The sequence below is a fragment of the Convolutriloba macropyga genome, chromosome 2 (assembly GCF_964194025.1).
Source record: "Convolutriloba macropyga chromosome 2, txConMacr16.3, whole genome shotgun sequence".
Lineage (NCBI taxonomy): Eukaryota > Metazoa > Xenacoelomorpha > Acoela > Convolutidae > Convolutriloba > Convolutriloba macropyga.
The window spans coordinates 12,919,822-12,940,091 of NC_134469.1; the positions used below are offsets into that span (position 1 = coordinate 12,919,822).

At 35.1% G+C, this 20,270-nt stretch overlaps 1 protein-coding gene across 1 annotated transcript in view; it reads right to left on the bottom strand.

Moving 5' to 3' along the window:
• Positions 1–13,419, bottom strand: part of LOC142334820 (uncharacterized) — a 95,163-nt gene extending 81,744 nt beyond the window's left edge. Inside the window, exons 1-3 of the mRNA XM_075383145.1 lie at positions 12,984–13,419; positions 3,452–3,915; positions 392–567 (exon numbers count right to left, since the gene is read on the bottom strand). Coding sequence (XP_075239260.1) covers positions 392–567; positions 3,452–3,915; positions 12,984–13,322 — 979 coding nt within the window. The 5' untranslated portion in view covers positions 13,323–13,419. The remainder of the gene's footprint in view (positions 1–391; positions 568–3,451; positions 3,916–12,983) is intronic.
• Between the last annotated feature and the right edge of the window lie 6,851 nt (positions 13,420–20,270).

Genomic DNA, 20,270 nt, shown 5'->3' on the forward strand with positions numbered 1-20,270 from the left:
TTAGTGATTCTGCTTCAAAAACCTGTATCTGGCAGCCTGGAAGCTCATTTTCCTGCCGCCGTACAGCAGCGCAAACTTGGGAGCCAGTTCATTTTGATCATTCATACAACTTAAAAACTTCAAGCAAAATATGGCCAAACAGTTCATATACTAGCAGCTCTCTAAATCCATTAAACTATTCAGTTAATCATGCCTCTTTTCTCCCAAATATCCTTCCTGTATACCTTCCGGTGGGTTCATACTTACTTGTACCATTGATAAATTTGGGCAATAATTCTACGCAGTCTACGGATTTGGATAGCTTGAAACTAAGATGAAGTCGCAGGTAAATACATACGTGCACCAATAATTCATAAAAACAAAATTACAAAACGATTGGACCGAGGCTCACCCTTGATATCTTGTGGTGCTGCGCCTGCTCCCAGTAGCCCGTGGTGGGATGAGACCGAATTTGATCCTCCCCCTGCCCCATTGGTGTTGGAGATGGGGGAGGTATCACTCGAGTGTGGATTGTCACTTGGGTGCGTATCGATTCCTAATTCACTCCCAATCAGAGCTCCGGCCGATCTGAAATCAACACGTCACAAATATCTCAAAGTAAACAGCGAAAATTAATATTGTCGGACTCTTTATGTGATGCTCGTTTCAAGTAATTGTAACTGTTTCTATGAGCTTTTGAGACAATTATTGATATCTAATGGAGGGAATCAAAATCTATAGTTAACACCGAGGGAAAATCAGAGGTTAGTTACTTCCTCTATCATTCCCATAAGCAACTTCATAAGTGAGCGTCACCGATTTCTCATAAAAAAGACGTGCCGATGAAACAAACCTTTGAAATAATGCAAAGATGACTATCAATCCATATTTGGCACACGAATTGGTTTCATTGGATGTTCAATTTACAATACTCAGATTTGTCAAAAACAAAGCATAGCTGGCAGATTGCCAGAAAATAGCCGCAATAGATTTGTAGATCGGCAGTCTAAAAGAAAACGGTAAAAAAGACAGACCAAAAAAATCGTCTTTTCATTGAGGGCTGATCTGTTATATTTTGATTAAAAATATGTATAAGTTATTGCTGCCTCTATTAGCTGATCTCTAATAACCTTCATTTAGAGTGACACACACCCATTTGACCTTATCTCTTTGAATTAAAGTTAAAAAAAGTCAATTTCAAAGTGAGGAAGTCATTTGTGAGAGTAAGGTAAGTCAAGTGTGACCAAAAATTTAATCACGCGAATGAACAAAAAAACTCGCTCCACTAAGAGCGAAAAATGACGTCACACAAGCAATTCAGTTGAAATTGCATGAACGAATGAACAAAAAGTGGCTGTGACGTCATATGGTCGTAACAAAAATCGTGACGACGAAATAAAAAAACATAGCAGGACAAGTCCTGACGTACAATTCAAAGAATTTTCATTGACTAAACAGAAAACTAGACCAAGAACGGACTATGAATGGATTGGGAAAACCATTTAGAAAAAAATCCGACAATCGAAAAAATTGTAAAAATCAAAGTGAAATTGCCGCATGTGAACAAAAAACCACTAGCCAGAAAGCGAATTTTTGTTAAAACCCCGTTTTCTCACTCTACTTTAAATTTAGAGCGAAAAAATTTCACGCCGCAAAACCACTCGCTTTTTCGCTCCACTTCCTGTTTCGGCGTGACCAAAATCACTACTCCAATTTGACTTCAAAAATCATGAAAATGTGTGAACAGATCTTAAAAAAAAGACAGCGCCCCAATACAATTCAAATTCTTTGAATTGTAAAAAACATAGCAGGACAAGTCCTGACGTACAATTCAAAGAATGTTCATTGGCTAAACAGAAAAACTAGACCTAGAATGGACTATGAGTGAATTGAGAGAACCATTTTTAAAAAAAATCAGAACAAAAAATAAGAAATAAAAGAAAATCAATGTCAAAATGCCGCATGTGAACAAAAAAACCACTAGCGAGAAATGAAAATTTAATTCAAACTAAAAACTAGGCCTTCAATGAGCTGTGAATGGAGTGCGAAAACCATTTAGAAAAAAATCCAATCCAAAAAATCGAAAACACAGAAAAATCAGAGTGAAATTGCCGCATGTGAACAAAAACCACTACCGAGAAACCGAATTTTTGTTCAAACACCGTTTTCTCACTCTAATTTAAAATTAGAGCGAAAAAAATTCACGCCGCAAAACCACTCGCTTTTTTGCTCCATTTCCTGTTTCGGCGTGACCAAAATCACTACTCCAATTTGACTTCAAAAATCATGAAAAGGTGTGAACAGATCTTAAAAAAACATAGCCGGAAGAATTCCGGAAACGACTCGAAGTGCAAATCCACTTAACCGCCATCCAACTTCTCATCAGACAAAAAATCTGATCAAATTTTGTCATAAATAATTGATATGCCGAAATAAATATCTCTGCAAAATTACTTCATCAAGACATCTAGTACCTACTAAAACCACTCATGAGAGTTTAAAAAAATACTTGAAGCCAAATCATGAAAAAAAGCTCTTACAAACAACTTGAATTAAAAAACAGAAAAAATTTTTAAAATTTTTTTAACATTACAAAAGCACATAAATCCAAAGAAAAATTCCTTTAAAGCCAATAGGGTATCTAGAAGCTCGGAAAACAATAGGCAAGTCATAATAGGCTAAGAAACTTGTCTACGATTTAAAAAACTGCAAAAAAAAAAAAATAAGAAAATTGGCTTAAAATTTTTCAACTTTTCTGTCATTTTTCCTAAGAAAAAAATGATTTATACCAAGAAAAATTTAGCCAATTGGTATCTGAATATTCGTTAAGTAAGAAGCTTCTATTCAAATCCCACATAAAGCAGTAAAACAAAAAACAGGTAAAAAAATCATTAAATTTCGTCTAAAAATCAGCAAAACTGATAAAAAACCTCCAGACTAGCATTAAAAATCAAATTAACTACTTGATACCTTCAATTCCTATCAAAAGAAGCCTGAAACTAATACAATATCATAATCAAACCTCATAACCATCAAAAGTTGCAAAAAACTGCTTTTAAAAGCCGCACGTGAACAAAAAAATTTTGCTCGCTTGTAGAAAATTTTTTCACGCATCAATTTCTCGCTCTCTAAAAAACAGCGGTATGAACAAAAACCACTCTCTTATCGCTTCGCTCTTCACTTTTGTTCAGCACCAAAATCACTCCAAATTGTTTCACGCGTTTCATTTCCCGCTTCAAAAATCACTCCGATAAAATTTGATTTAAAAAAGGACTTCTCCAATACTCCTCTTCGAGTCGTAAAAAAAGACAGCGCCCCAATACAATTCAAATTCTTTGAATTGTAAAAAACCAGGAGAAGGCCAATAATAGCCCCAGCTATCGCTGTGCGGCTATTAACAAACGACGAGTTAACGATAATTGCATACTTTGCACCACACATTCCTAAAATTATTATTGTTGTTTTCACTCACGACAGAAATGAGCCATTTCCCACTGCGGCTACAGCCTCCGTCGGTGAATGTTTGAGTAGCTTGTTTGTAGCGGCAACTGCGGCAGAAGTTGTGTCCAGGGGCTGCAAAGGGAGGTTAGTGGTGACCAGTTTAGCGTTGCCCACACCACCCACAGCAGCTGCTGCCGCAAGAGAAGCCACTGGAACAGCGTGAGGGTGAGGTGGTTCGATATGGCCCCCAGGTTGTGGCAGGGATGGGGCTGGCGGAGGGGGCACGATGGCTGCTGATATATGCTGTTGTAAGTTAGTCATGGGCACAGATGCCGATATGCCGGATAGGGATCCAGTGACCAGGTTGGCCAGGGATAGCTGGGAGGTGGATGCCAGGTTGGTTGATGGGCCAGGGGGTGATTGGGATGAGACAATTAGTTGAGCAGTTGTCGGCTGCATCTTCAACGCTAACTGCCCATTGCCCACTTGCACCACCTGACAAAATTAGAAAAGAAGATCAGAACAGAAAATCTTTGAAAAGACGAATAAGACTTACATTTTTGTTCCTTACTCTTATTAAAGCTCAATCACTTCCCCAAAATAAATTTCACGCAAAATAGCTGCCATTGATTCCAATAACCCCAATTGGGATTGACAGAACAGAAAAGTGAAAAAAATTGAAGTGTAAAACAAGCAGTGTAAAAAAAGTGGAAGATATTTTGATTGGATTCCGTAGTTTGACGTACTCCTTTGTGTTAATGAAAGTATACAGGTATTGGTATTGAACCCAACAAACATTAGACCTGGTAACTAAGACTAACTAGAACAAAGTTCAAATACTGGGCATCTAAAACTGGTTTTATGGTTTTATCCCGTTTCTATTTTTTAATTTCTTTTGTTTTCGGTACTGAATATGTTTATTTTAGACTGCTTTGCTGAGCAACTGCTGTTTAAAAGTGTTTTAAGCAGAATGAGCGCAGAATTAGACTACCCTAGAGAAGTTATTACTACAAAACAGAAAAATGAAAACATAGATGGCAGATTGCCAGAAAATAGCCACAATAGCTTCGTAGATCTGCAGTCTAAAAAAACAGTAAAAAGACAGACCAAAAATTAGTCTTTTTATTGAAAGCGGATATGTTATATTTTGGTTAAGAATCTGTATAAGTTATTGCTGCCTCTATTAGCTGCTCTCTAATAACCTTCATTTAGAGTGACACACACCCATTTGACATCATCTCTTTGAATTAAAGTAAATAAAAGTCAATTTCAAAGTGAGGAAACCATTTTTGAGAGTGAGGTAAGTCACGCATGACCAAAAATTTAATCACGCGAATGAACGAAAAACTCGTTCCACTAAGACCGAAAAATGACGTCACGCACGCATTTCAGTTGAAATTGCATGAACGAACGAATAAAAAGTGGTTGACGCCATATGGCCGTAACAAAAATCTGACAACGAAATAAAAAAAAACAAGAGAAGCCCAATAATATCTCCAGCTATCGCTGTGCTGCTATTAAAACAATATATACCGAGAAAACGATGAAAAATAAACTAAGAAAACTCGACAGTGGATTAAATTTGTTTTTACGAAATTCTCATCACTGAAATCCTGTGCCTGACAAAGTATGACAACCCTAAGCGTTGTTCTAAAGCACATCTGATGCCATTTGTTCTCAATAGTAGACTACCAACTAAAAAAAATAAACACCCGAATGAATAGACAAAAATAAACACCCGAAAAACAAAAAAGCAGAAATGAGCAAAAACGCAAAAGTAATTAATACAACTCGGTTACTGCCGTCCTATCAATCATTCAAGTGCCACTTCTCAGTTACAAAACCCATGGTATAGGTCTGAGCAAACAAATTTACAGGAACCAAATTTCCAAAATATAGCCGGATAATTGCCGTAAAATAGCCACCTTTGACGCGCTTGATGCACACCAGGATTAAAACAGAAAAAGAAAAAGGAGATAAATTGACTGATTTTTTTTTGTTTTTTTTTCAGTGTCAAAAAAAGTTCGAATTTGGCGTGCAGTTTCAGTTGGATTCCAAAACTATACTTAATTCAGCTTCTAAACTGAAAGCTAAAAAGCTTAATACCAAAGTCAGCTAGCAAAAACTCTAATAAACTTTGATTGATTTAATGACCGGGCTTTATCGGTTTATTCCGTCTCTTTTGATTTTGATCTTTTGACTTAAAACAGTATTCACCACATTGCGTAATTGAATGCGTGAAAGAATTTGAAATCCATTCAGTTGAAACAGCAAGTGAAGTAAATCAGCAGTCAAACGTGAAAATCGTGATCGTAAGGTAAAGCAAATAAAAAAAGGAGAGCGCCCAAATAATAGCCGTTGAGAAGCTGACGGCGGCTATTAAAAACATCAAAAAAGTCCGAACTTAGACTTACTTTACCCTACTCTTTTAAACAAAAAGAATATGAATAAATCCTATCAAATGAATAGGTGACGTCATATACCTGGAAAACTAACTGACACAGCCGAACTCTCTATAGACTGTACGAAATTGGAAAATACAGAAGCCGCTAAAAAAAGTGCAAGATATAATAAAAGCATAAAGTGGTCAAAAACTTCAAAAGCATACAATTTGTCTGAGCGAAAAGCTATTTGGGTTGAAGTAGCTAAAATTTAAAAAATCAACTGCAAAAAAAAATGCTTTTTTGCTCCACTTCTTGATTCGGCGAGACCAAAGCACTGCTCTAATTCAAAAATATTTCAAAAATATGTTCTGATTTATAAATGACGTAGCAGGCAAGGTCCTGAAGCACATTCAAAAGACTCCACGAACTGACTATCAAAATCTCTCGAGCAGTATTCAGCTACGACACTCGAGAAACGAATGCATCCCTATTAAAAAAACATTGATTGAAATAAATTTCCAAATTCAAATTCAAAAACAATAGCAATTTCTAAAATTGAAAACAAAAAAATTATTAAAACCTTTCGAAAAACATACGGCATTTTTGTCAATGAAAATCTCAGCAAAAAGTGGAGCAAATAAACTGACCAAAATTACATCGCACTATAGAAGTAAACTCGAACAACTCCCCGAACTGACAAGTTTCATAGAATAGAAAAAGAAAGGAGTAATAGAATTATTATTTTTCAGACTAAAATACGGGAAACAACAAAAGCAGCAAAAACGGGCACTTCGCAAATTTTTTTTTGAAAAAAGATATTGAACAAGCTCCAAACAATGACTGCTACGCACTCGAGCCATTAATTAAATTCATTTATGGATTATTAGAAACCGATGAAACATGTCCTTAATGAGACTAAGTGATAGACAATAAAACGAGCAACAAAAAACAAAAAAAATTGCTAATTATATTTGACGCATCAAAGCCATAAACGCGACAAAACGAGTAGATTTTTGAGAACGAGTAGATGTTGAAGTCACAGAAAGCATAAGCGGAACCAATTAATCAACTGAGCCCATTAATTAAAATAACTTCGGCCACCTAATCAACCGATGAAATAGGACAATGAAAAAAATGTAAAAAAGTAAAAAAAAATTCCTAATGTCTTGAAAACAAATAGCGTCAGCCTTAAAAATCGCTAGCTCGTTAAACTCGCTAGCTTGATAAACTCGTCAGCTATAAACAATTAATGAGATTCATATGCACATTAGTACCAATTGATGAGACTGTCATCAATGAGGCCGTGATGAACCACATAAATTACAAAAAACTACGGCCAGAAGTGAAAAATACACTAGTACTTTTATCTCAATAAACAATGTCAAAGTCATAAAAAAGCACTAGATGTCAATTGAGATTAAAACAAAACAGTTTTTCGTTTCCTATGATACCACAGCAAGGCTAAAATCGCTACTCTGATGACTTCTCACTGAGATCAAAAAGCAGAAGAGAATGTGAACAGAACAAAATAGTGAACCAAAACAATCCAAAGACAGCGCCCATCCAACAGCGCCTCATTAAACATTTTAAATTGTAAAATAAAGTCACGAACTACGTCACCAATAAGTCACGAACTACGTCAGCAATAAGTCGTACAAAAAACAAAGATGAGACCAATAATAGCTTTGCTATCGCTTTAAAAGAACACACCCGACAGATAACCCAAAATTAGCTGCGGTAGTTTGCTTCGAAGACCTCTGCATTCTCAAAAACATAATTAAAAAACGAAAAAACGCAGAATTTGTCTTTATTAACAGCTCAGATGTTTTATTTCTATTAAGAATATGTATAATAAAACTGCTGCTTTTATCAGCTGCTTTCAAACAACCTTCACAAGAGTGACATACCCTCAGTTCACCTTATCTCCTTGAATTTAAGTAAGGAAAAGTCATTTGAAAGTGAGTTAATTGAGTAATTTTTGAGAGTGAGTTAAGTCACATATGAAAAAAAAATTACCACCCAATTGGATTAAAATTTAGCTCCACTGAGAGCGAAAATTAACGTCACCCGCGCAATTCACTCAAATTTGCATCAACGAAAAAACAAAAATCAGATTTGAAGTGAGCTTCAAGTCATATGGTAATACAAAAAATGACAAAGAGAATAAAAATTAAAAATTTTTGACAAACGAAAAAACTAGAACTAGAAATGAATTGGATTGGAAATAGAAAGCCAAAAACAATCAAAGACTTCAAAAGTCTTGAAAAATCGCAGTCAGATTGCCGCATGTGAACAAAAGAAACTACTATCGAGAAAACAATTATTTGTTCGAACACCGTTTGAAACTTAGAAAAAAAAGTAAAAAAAGAAATCAATCAAACCAAAAATAGCCGAAACCTCTAAAACAAGAATGTTCAACCAAAAACTCAAATGATAAAATAATATACTAAAAAAAATTGAAGGAAAGTACAAACATTTGCTTGAAATGGTTCAAAAAGATTTCAAACGTACCATTACTGGCTTAGATAATCTAGAACACCTTTAGCTATAAAAAGTGATTTTGAAACAAAAAGAGACAGCAGCTGATGACAAATAATCGCACGCTTAGCGCCAAAAATTTTTCACACCTAATTCTCTCGCTGTCATAGGATGATGCATACGCAGGAAAACACAATTCACGAATAAAAATTCGCTTTCTGACTCCAAATTTTGTTCAAAGATCAAACTAAACGCATCTTTTTACTTGCTGCATTTGACTTTCTGAACCATCTAAAAATAGAAGCCTTAGACATAGCCAGAAAAACTGCGGAAACGACTCGAAAAGTCGTCTCCGACAATTTATCACAAAAATCGACAAAAATCTTGAAACCAAAATAAACACACATAGCAGTTCAGGTCCTGAATTACAACCCAAAGAATTGTATTAACTAAAAATTAGACAATTAACATTTTTACAGCAAACTAAAACTGGCGAAAAAGACCCATGACCCTACATGCGCAAAAAAAATGTAGAAACTAGAAAATTTTGTAGTCCAAGATCTAGTGGTTTGAGAAACAATTTTAATATAAACACTTTTATTTCACCCTATGTATCCTTAGAATGAGTACAAAATACAACAACCTAGTGGTAATCAATTCCAGACAAAGAAAAAACATAACCGACTAACGTCGGGCGAATTGCTCTCAAACGACCGGCGAGCGGTTGGCTTCGTCAGTAGCTAGGCACGGTTTAGTGCGGCTAGCTTTAGCTCAATTGAAGGGGCGTAAGGGAGCGCAGCGGGGTGGGAGGTGAACCGAGGGGCTGATGGGGGTGGCAACAGTGGAAGGCAAAAGTGGGGGGGGGGGGGGTTCAATCTCTAAGAACCGCCCTTCACGCCATAAGTATAAGTCTCCAGAACCGAATCTGTGAATCGCATAATTGAAGACTAATGAGCTGATAGGCTCTAAGAGCACTTAATGCCAGCTGGAAGCTTCCTGTTTATCCCGTTTTTGCGGACGAAAAGTCAGATGCGTTTGACGAAAAATTTGTCAAGCGAAAATTCGCATTAAAAAAGACCGACAGGACTAATATAATTACTAAAAACTTCGTTTGAGAGCAATTAAATATACCTACATTGCAGAATCCTCAGCCATAGCATGCCATAAAAGTTTAGAAGACGTCAAAACATCGTTTAGCAGATCTAATTGCTGAAAAATGATACTATAACCACAACTAAAGGCAGGACACACAACTTAACTTATAATTGAACACTAAAAAGGTCTTGAAAACCACAAGCTATGAACTCACACCAGAAATTAGGTCAATTTATGTCTGGTTAACAATCAACAAAACCTGTCATTGATACTAAGTGAAAGTGACATCAGTATTTTTTTTCAAAAAAGGGGGAATTCAAATATTCACTAATATTTTATGACTACAAATAGTGCCAAAATCATAAATCACTATAGCTGCCATTCATGAATTCAAGCAACTGCAAATAGGCGCAGTTAGAACACATATATTTCACGTTAAAAGCACTAAAAAGAAGAACCATTAAAAGCAGAAGTCAAACCGTCGCACGTACAAAAAATCCCTACGAAAAACTTTGTTCAAACACCAATCTCTGACCCTACTTTAAAGGTATTTAATCACGCCTCAGACCTATTCATTTTTTCACGCCCTTTACCATGATCACCACTCTAATTCGACTTCTCATTGACGTGAAAAACCCGAAAAAGTGAACATCTTAAAAAAAGAAAGCACACCAATATAATCCAAATACTTTGGATTGTAAAAAACCAAAGCCAAATAATTGCCTCAGATATAACTTTGCGGCTATAAATAAAAGATATAAAATACCAATAAACTTCAAAAACATTCTCAAAAGAAGCTGAAATTTATTGCAGCCACTGCAAACCACTGAACCGAAGAAAAAAACAGTTAAAAAGAAAAAAAAACTGCTTGAAGCCGCATGAACAAAAAATTGACTCGTTTTGAGAAAATTTTTTCTTACCTCAATTTCTCACTGTCGAAAACATCTGTATGAAACAAAAAAACACCCTATTTTCCCGCCAATCTCCCATCTATCACACTCATGCCACTGCAAAATAATCCACTTCCAAGATTCAATTACCGCTTCAAAATTCAATCCAATAAAATAACATAGCTGGCAGATTGCCAGAAAATAGCCGCAATTGATTCGTAGATCGGCAGTTTAAAAAAAAAGTAAAAAAGACAGACCAAAAAAATTCGTCTTTTCATTGAAGGCTGATCTGTTATATTTTGATTAAAAATATGTATAAGTTATTGCTGCCTCTATTAGCTGATCTGAAATAACCTTCATTTAGAGTGACACACACCCATTTGACCTTATCTCTTTGAATTAAAGTAAATAAAAGTCAATTTCAAATTGAAGTCATTTTTGAGAGTGAGGTAAGTCAAGTGTGACCAAAAATTTAATCACGCGCATGAACAAAAAAACTCGCTCCACTAAGAGCGAAAAATGACGTCACACATGCAATTCAGTTGAAATTGCATGAACGAATGAACAAAAAGTGGCTGTGACGTCATATGGTCGAAACAAAAATCATGACGACGAAATAAAAAAACATAGCCGGAATAATTCCGGAAGCGACTCGAAGCATCAAAACTTCACAAAACACCGTAATTGCAACTGAACCCATTACCTTTTGTATTAAACCATTAACTCATTACCTCCGCAGGTCTGATCTAAAAATTGGTGAAAATTAAACCACTATCACCAAGAGAAACAAAATGCGGCAAAATTTTATATTATTGAAGACGTTTGGCAACCTTAAAAAAGCTCCGAAATAATTAGGATCAGCACAATCCTGATAGGCTGAAAAATTGACAGGATTATCAATTGCCCAAAAATTCAGGATTCTGATCTCAAAGGTCAAGAAAGCAAACGGCAGATAATAATCTTAGAAACTAAGTTAAATTTTTCAAAAACAAAAAATTTAAGAATCGGAAAATTACTTACACTTAGATTTCTAATAAATGCATTAAGACAAAAACAACAAATACTTTTTCCTCGATGTATATATTCCAGACAACATGATTTCATACTAATTCAAAAATTAAATTAACCATAGAAAAGACAAGCAACAGAATAATACTAAAAGGCAAACAATTGTTTAAAAACAACACCAAGGCCTGAAGAAAATTGCAATAAACAGTGATAAGTAGAAATTTTGGAATAGGTTTCCTAGCAAAGTCTCAGGAATAAATTATGATGAAATGAATTGCAAACCAAAGAAATGATGAAAATCTAAGAAAAAGCTGAAATCAGTCAATTTTTTATTAACTGAAAAAATCAATATAACCAGTATAAAAGTAGGTGTCAGGACAAATCTAGAATGATGGAAACTAGAATGTGAAGAATAGGGACACAAAGTAAGGAATGCCGTAACGAAGACTAATTCTTGATTTTTGAAAGTTAAAAACCAAAATTGAAAAAATCAAAAAAAACGAATACATTTATTTCATTGTTCAGCGTTTGAGACATAGAAAAGACAACGAGTCAACCGAGACAAAGATCAATCCTACTAAACAGAACAATAAAGAAAAGCAGAAGTCAAACATACAAAACATTGAAACATTTTGTCAAAAAAAAGGTCGAAAAATGTTTAAGATTGCATTTATGAAAAAAATCGTAACTGTGTTTCAAAAACTTAACGCTAACAAATAATTGAATTTTTATTTAAACAAAATTTAAGTCCCTCATGTTTCACAAAAAGACTATTTCTAGTAAATAACACCAATATACAGACAAAAAAAAAGAAAATTGGGAAAAAACTACCAAAATCGGATTAGCATATGTACAATTTTATAAAAACAAAATTACATCGAGGTAGAAAGAAGCGTTGAGTATACTAATTGTCAAAGAGAAGTTGCCATATTAACTGATTTTTGACAAAAAAGACGGCTGCAAGAACCAAAAATGCAGAAATTAATAGAAAAAAGCCAAAAAAACTAAAAAATCAAAAAAATATGTGTCAATTTTGAACTTGAACCGCATTTTCAGGCTCTGCAAAATCAATTTCCCATGTTTACTTTTCAATATAGCATCGAATAAAAGTCATTTCTACAAAAAAAACCAAATTACCAGCAAAAAAATGGGCCACTGAGACGAAAAAACCGCTAAAAACGGTTATCTATAAGTGCCATTCAGTCAAAAACTACTTTTTAAAGTAAAAAAGTCATTCACTAAACGCAGCGCATGATCAAAAAACTTCTCTCGCTCAGAAAAAAATAGTTCACATGGCAATTTTACTCACTTTCGCTTTTAGGTCAAAACATCGTCTGAACGAATAGTACTTCCGGTAAAAAAAAACCTTAAGAAAACCAATACTCCTCTTCGAGTCGTAAAAAACCAAGAGAAGGCCAATAATAGCCCCAGCTATCGCTGTGCGGCTATTAAAAAAGACACTTCTCCAATACTCTTCGGGGTCAGAAAAAAATAGAAAGCCATCACTCTTTTTCAAGGACAGCGCTCCAATTTAATTCAAATTCCACGAATTGTAAAGAAAATTATGAGGAGAATAAAAGCTTGCTATCACAGATATTTAAGAAACAAGACATTATTGGGCTTCAAAAACTAACCATAATAATAGACCCAGAGACCCAGTAATGGCTCACCAAACGACAAGTCTGTGCAAGAACACGAGCTGGCTAACCTGTAATCCGAGAGGTGTGTTAGCAATACTGGCGACTGCAGCTGGTGATAAGGAGGCCAATGTGACGCCAGGAGGCGATGGTCCACCCAGAGAACCTCTTCCTCCGTTAGTTAGTTGGTTAGCAATGTGTGGGTGTTGTTGAAGCAACGCAGCAGTATGGAGCGAGAGAGCGTGGTGTTCCGCTATCTCAACGTCCTCCTCTTTGGGTTCCAACTTCTCACTGATACTGCTTCGACCACTGCTACTACTACTGCTACTGTGTCTGTGCGTCGTCTGCGAGGAGTGTTGCGGCTCAAGGCTATTGGTTGTGGTGGAGGCCAGTTTCATTTGTGACGTCATTGGTGTCCGCTCGGATGACCACCTCTGCTGCTAGTCCGCAAGGGTCGAGGGAGACGTGGCCGTCATCATACCCAACTGCAGTTAAATTCATTCAAGACGATCTGAAAACAAACTTCATTTTGTAGGGAAGACCAGGTAACGAAATAGCAGCACAAAACCAGCACGGACCGCAGACGTATTTATCCGCAGCAAAAAGTACAGAATTTTTTGACATTTAAATTGACACATACATTTGATAATTGCCAAGCTATGAGCATCTCTGATAACTCTGGTAACCAAAATCAGAAAAATAGAGTTTCAGCAAAATATCAAAAGGTGACGTTTTTTATTCACGATGGTAACCAATTTTTGAATAGTGAGCAGAAATATTTCTATTGTTATAATGAAAAGAAATAGATATACATAAAAGAGCACATTATGCACACAACCAGAAAATGGTTTATTTTTTGTTATTTGTCTTAAAATAACAGTAAATTATAATAATGGTTTACAGGTTTCTGAAAACAATTCTTTAGTATCGAATTGGTTTGGCAATATCTCAAAACTGACCGCTCGGTATTCAGATATTTAATTGACTATTGGGAAGCTGCTGAAATAGGGGAAATAGGTAACCTGTACTACAGTCATTATGTTTTCGTTCCACTGGTCAATTGGTCATCTTGATTTTAGGATTGTTGTTTGTGCAAATCAGTTTTTGAAAATGAAGGAATTGCAACTTTTGGGGCAACGATAAATATTAAACATACCCGGCAGATTGCCGGAAAATAGCCGCCGTTGATTCCAATAAGCATGATTGGGATTGAAAGAAGAAGATATCGAAAAAAAAAAGATTTTCGTACAAAAACATTTTTCGTAGTTGAACATACTTCTGTTTCTTAGAGAGAGGCTACAGGGGCTACTATCAATACCAATAAGCATAAGAGATGGTAACTAAGACTTATAGGAACGACGTTGAAATAGCGGGCATCTAAAATTGGGCTTTATGGGTTTATCCCGTTTCTATTTCTGACTTCAATTTTTTATTCTGACTCTGTTCATTTTGAATTGCTTTGCTGAGCATCTGATGTTCAAATTCACTTTTAGCAGAATGAGAGAAGAGAGAAACTAGCCTAAAGAAGTCAAAAAGATTTCACGCAAAATGCTGAAAAAGCGGCAAAATGGTAAAGCGAAAAAAAAAGTTCGACGAAGTAAAAAAAAAGGAGCGCTATAATAGCCGGCTGAGATGAGGGCGGCTATTAATTAGTTTTCAGATGTGTCATCACTATCGTTCCTTGTCCTAAGCCCATGACGACAGGCAACGGAAAAAACTTGTCCTCGCAGACACCGGACAAGACCATATCTTTTGGTAAATCACATGGAATTTTGTTTAAAAATGATAAACTATATCGCTTTTTTAATTAACAAAAGCTGACACTGACGTAAAAAGAATTTAGAGGACATGGAACGATCAGCTCTAAACAATTTATTTTTAGGAATAAAATTAATTATAGAAGAATCCTCTCAGTTGGGGTGGTTAGTATACCTGACAGAACTACAGGCGTGAAAATTTTGAAATCAATAATTCAATTGCAATTGATAAAACATACAAATATAAGAGCCCCGATATGAGTTCTCTAGAAAAAAACTCAAGTAAATGCTCAAAATTTTTGGCCAAAAAATTTATTTAACCACCCATTGCTAGATATTAAATAGCAGGTCTGCAAATTTTCTAACACAATTTCATCTCAAATTCAGAAGCTATGTAGAAAGCTATTAAAAAGTTCAGAAAGCTATTTAAAAGTTCAGAAAGGTATTTAAAATTATATTTCCTAGTTCTCAGTGATCACTAAAAAAACTTTGCTCCAACTCCAACCCCATTCAGAGAACATAACCGACTTAGGTCAGAACTGCTCTCGAAAAACCAGTGGGAGCTCAACTCTAATGCAGCATGCTTCAGCAGCATTAACCACAAATTAATTTCGGCGCCCTTTTCCAATGACTTTTGGTAGTGAACTATTAACACTTGAGTTCAGCTGCTCACACTTGTAAATGGGAGAGATCACTTAACACGAAAAAGTCAAGGGCGTAAAAGTGACTCGAGAAGTCAAAACGGTAAAGAAAAAATGTTGCATTAAAAACCAACTTGTTCGCAATAACTGCTTCAGATTTCGTTTGAGATCAGTTAATAAAATGATTTGATATAAAAGTCAAATTTGATATTTGAAATAATTCTTGTCTTTATTTAAACACTCGGGGAAATTTTTTTTGTTAAATTGAAGAGCCATTATTGAAGCCAAATCAAAGAAAAGTGCATAATATCCCCTGACTATCGACTAGTTCCCATTAACGCCTACTCTCTCTGGTTCCCATTAACGCCATTATCCTCGTAGAGCCCTCCTTTCTTGTTCTTTCAAACAAAACACGGTACTAGGCTCATCTCTTAGAAATAAAGTGCTCCTGTTTTAAAAATTATAAACAAAACTGTCAGCAAATTTTAAAAAAAGATGCTATTGCAGGTAGTAGAGAAAAAGAGTACAATTCGCTCACACTATTCTTCTTCCAATATTTGTTATATTTTTGGCAACGTGTGCAAGTCAAATTTGAAATTGCGGCTAATCAGAAAAAAAATCATAAGCTGGCGGAAATTAAAAGCAAAATTTAGTACCTTGATAGGCAGAAGTTTGCGGGTGTTGTATGACCCTTCCGTTTGCCGGTGTTGTATGAGTTGAAAGCAGCAAACCTCAAGAAACTTGAAATTGAACGGTGATCATTTATTTTAATTACGTAGACGAAGATGCTTGCATAAATAATAATCCGTCGCTATAAAAAGTAACACTTGCAATTTGTTGCGCAAATCATATTGCAGTGCATTTATAAACTTATAAGAAAAGCCTGCTTTTAAAAAATTATTAATTCGCTAAAAACCTTAGGTCAATGAAGGCTAAATAAATAAACCACAGTAAGCAAGCAAAATATTCAACGTTATGAGCGCAGTGCTTTTATCAGATCCCCAATATTACACAACACTGTATGGAAGGGGTACGAACAGATGCGAAAGTGACAATGTTCACCCACCCCCCACCCCAGTTCGTAAAACCTACCCTCTTGAAAAAGGTGGCCTCAGAATCCCCGTTAGGGAGACGAGCGTACGAATACTAAAATGAGTTCATTGCCAAACATTCGTAGTCGATTCAATAGCCGTGATTATTTGTATCGATTGACTAAAATTGATCACGCGAAATGAAGGTCAGCTGCTCAAAGTGGTGCACCTTGGATAAATCAAACATTTCACCGCAGATTTGATTTGCTGCAGAATATAGTTAATAACAGATCGGGAAATGAGAAAAATTTATAAGAACGATGAGCAGATATGAAGAATTTCTTCAGAAAAGTCGAATTGCTGTTCTGGCTGCAAATATACCGCCCGATTTTGGGAAACCAATTTTGGCCTATTGATATTTTTGCAGAGCGACATGAGTTGTTCCATTGAAAAGCCCTTGAAAAAATAGTTTTCATAAAAAGTTTTCACATTTATCAATTTTTTCACGCTTTAAATACGTTCTAAATTAGATACCAGTAAAATCTAAACAAAACATACTTATTAGATCTCAAATAAATAAGAGTATAATACGAAGGAAAAGCTGAGACAACAAAAATTCAGTAGTAAATTTTTACACCAAAAACTTCTTGCAAATGCTTAAGCTCTTCAAATGCGGTTGAACTTTTGATAGGGGATGATTTTGTCTACCATGAAATTTTATTTTGTAAACAACTTAACTGTTTTAAACTCTAAACTTATTTGAGGGTTAAGCAGTTATAAAAACCTTGCACGTTGTCAAGTCAATTTGGGCTGCTCGATAAATTTCTTTTAAAAAGTGATTTCATTGGAAAGTTCTTGAAACATAACCGGCAGATTGCATAGGCTAAAGAAGGGGCATAGGCTAGAGAGACTTTTACGGTGCAAAAAGACTTCTTAGAGTCTCGCACCATCCTAGACTTTTTGGGTTAGATTCGGACTGTCATTTTTATGAGACACATTTGCTCGACAAGGAAAAAGCCCTAATGGAGCCTTTTCAAAATTAATATTCGATATTAAAACTCAAGACTCTATTATTCAGGAATTAGGGCATATAAGTTTGGCACTACTTAGATGCACACTGTTAGCCTTTAATTAGTAAATGTTCATAAAATTTACAGTTCCATAAGTGAAATCAGAAGTCATTTTTTGGAGTGAGGTTAGTCACGCAATTGACCTAAAAGCAGAACAAATAACGTAACCCACACAAACTTTAAATGTAAAGCAATAGAAGTTACTGAAATTGAAAAAGTCAATGGTCGCAAGAATCATCGATGGAGACGACGACCTAAAAACCATAGCAAGACAAACCTTGAAAGAAAAAATCCAAAGAATTTTAGGGGAAAGTTACAACTACTGCATCTGACCAGTGTATCCATTCACATTGGCGGACAAATAAATAGCCAAACAAGTCAAAAATTGTAGAAACTAAGGCAACCAAACACCATAAACAAAAAAATGATTTCTATAACTCGTGAAGCTTTTACTTTAAAGGTCAAACTTCATCCACGTAAAAAGACCCAATATCCCAAACACAAGCCTTGGAAGGGGTTAATTGGCCACTAAAAGATGAAAAAACAAAAGATAGAAAATATAAAAAAACCGAATTGAATTTTTTTCAAAGTTTCTAAATTTTGCATAACTGTAAGGCTCAAACAATTTTTGTACCTGGCTCTAAAATTGGCCTATTAGTATTAGGCCATAAGCAAGACTTGAAACTTTAATTGGCCCTTGAATATCGATAAACTCAGAAAATCACAAAAATTCAAAACTTAATGATAGATAGCTATAAAAATGGTAACAATAATATCTTCAGAAACTTTGACTGTCTTCAGAAATTATTCAGTAACCCAATTTCAGGCCTCAAAAAACTGTAAAACTTAGTATAAATTTGCGTGTTTATGTGGAGACCAAAAACAAATAGCTCAAAATGGTCATAAAAAGTAATTGCGTCATGCAGAAGACCTTTATAGACCCTTACAAACCTCAATTTTAGACTGGTCTAACAAAAAAATCGAAAAATGTCGCAAAAAACGCAAAAAAATGCAACATTTTGGGCACAAAACTCCCTAAAATGAACTTATAACTTTGAAAAACGGCCTTCCCGGTAGCTTCATCACACTAAGCACTTGAAGGACTACTAAACGCGGCCAAGAGCCTCTAATGAAACTTGATGCCCACTGAGATTTACCTGTTTATCCCGTTTTGAAAGCTCAAAATCATGAATAAAGGTGTGCAGAAAATCATGAAACATAGCAGGACACGACCTAACCTACAAATCAAAGAATTATCAATGAACATTACTTGATTGGGAAAACCCTTCAGAAAAAAAATCCCAGCAAAAACAGTAAAAATCAAAGCAAAAATACCGCATGTGAACAAAAAAACCACTAAGGGGAAAGCAAATTTTCGTTCATACATCGTTTTCTGACTCTACTTTAAAATTAGAGTGAAAAAACGTCACGCCGCAAAATCAATCGCTTTTTCGCTCCACATGTTTCGGCGTGACCAAAATCACTACTCCAATTAGACTTCAAAAATCTTGAAAATGTGTGCACAGTCCAAAAAAAGACAGCACTCCAATACGATTCAAATTATTTAAACTGTAGAAAGACAGAGCACCAATACAATCCAATTCTTGGATTGTAAAAAAACAACGATGTCCCCAATAATAGCTATAAAAACTGAATCAATCATGAACGGGCGTTTTATCCGAAATTTTCGCTTCGTGGAATCGCTTAAAATTTAACACGAAGTCCAGCAGTCTCAATGTAATTCTTTGAGATACTTCATGCTCTTTTCAAAATAGTACTGGAAGCAAGTATGAAAATCTATAGTCTTGACCTCTTCTCTAATCCAATAACTGGTTAAAATTGCCGCAAAACCAAACATTTTTTTAAACTGGAAAACCAGTTTTGATTTCAAGATTAAATTTGTTCTCTATCTTTTTGCATCTCATTGTCAATTAATGAGCACATAAACAACTTTCACATTCACTTCCATAATGTTCTAATAAATTGAGCTTTCATCTCTCAACAGAAAGAAAACAAGAATGTATTAGCACGGCTGACAGTTGATCGCCTTCCATTGGAAACACAAGGTCGCAGTCAAAAAACAATGCCATTTCAAGAAAAGTAACCCAACTGAACCCAATCTTCGTACTATTTTTTTTAAAAAATTGCACTATTTCACAAAAAAGCAGGACAGAAACTGAATAAAAACTCAATTAATTGAACAAAGTAAAGGTCGTACTATCAGTGTCCTTAGAAGAACAGCTTATAATAACAAACCAAATCATATTCAAATACACACAAAACGAAAAGTAACAGATATCTTACATTTTAAATCTCTTTTTTAGAAGTTTAGGTTTGTCGAACTTTAGCTCTAATAACAAAGTTCCTCACAATATGTATCTTGAAACACCAAACATTGTAGAAAACCAAACAGTACGTAAAAGTGCAAGACATTTGTTAGGAATAGATTTTAATTTAAGTTTTTGAAATAAGTGACGTCATATTTAAAAAAAAACGCAACTAAAAAATGAAACTTTTGCCAGCTTTCAATTTTTTTAAAAAAAAAGTTAGATACGAAGCGAAGCGATTGAAAAGGGGGTACAACTTGAATTTTAACGCAACCAATAAGAGCTGTCATTTGCAACACTCCGAGAAAGGCCAAAAGTTTTTAGATATGCTAAAAACTTAAAATAAAGGTTAAAATGAAGGTTAGAATAAAGAAACGAAGAAACAAGCAAAAGCAAAAATCTAATAAACTTTTTGAAAACAAGTGATGTCAAAGTGATTAAAACTGATTCATTTGATAAAGGCGGAATCATCAAATAGTAACAAACTTTGCTCATTTGAGATCCAATGAGGCCTGTCAATAATGACACTAAG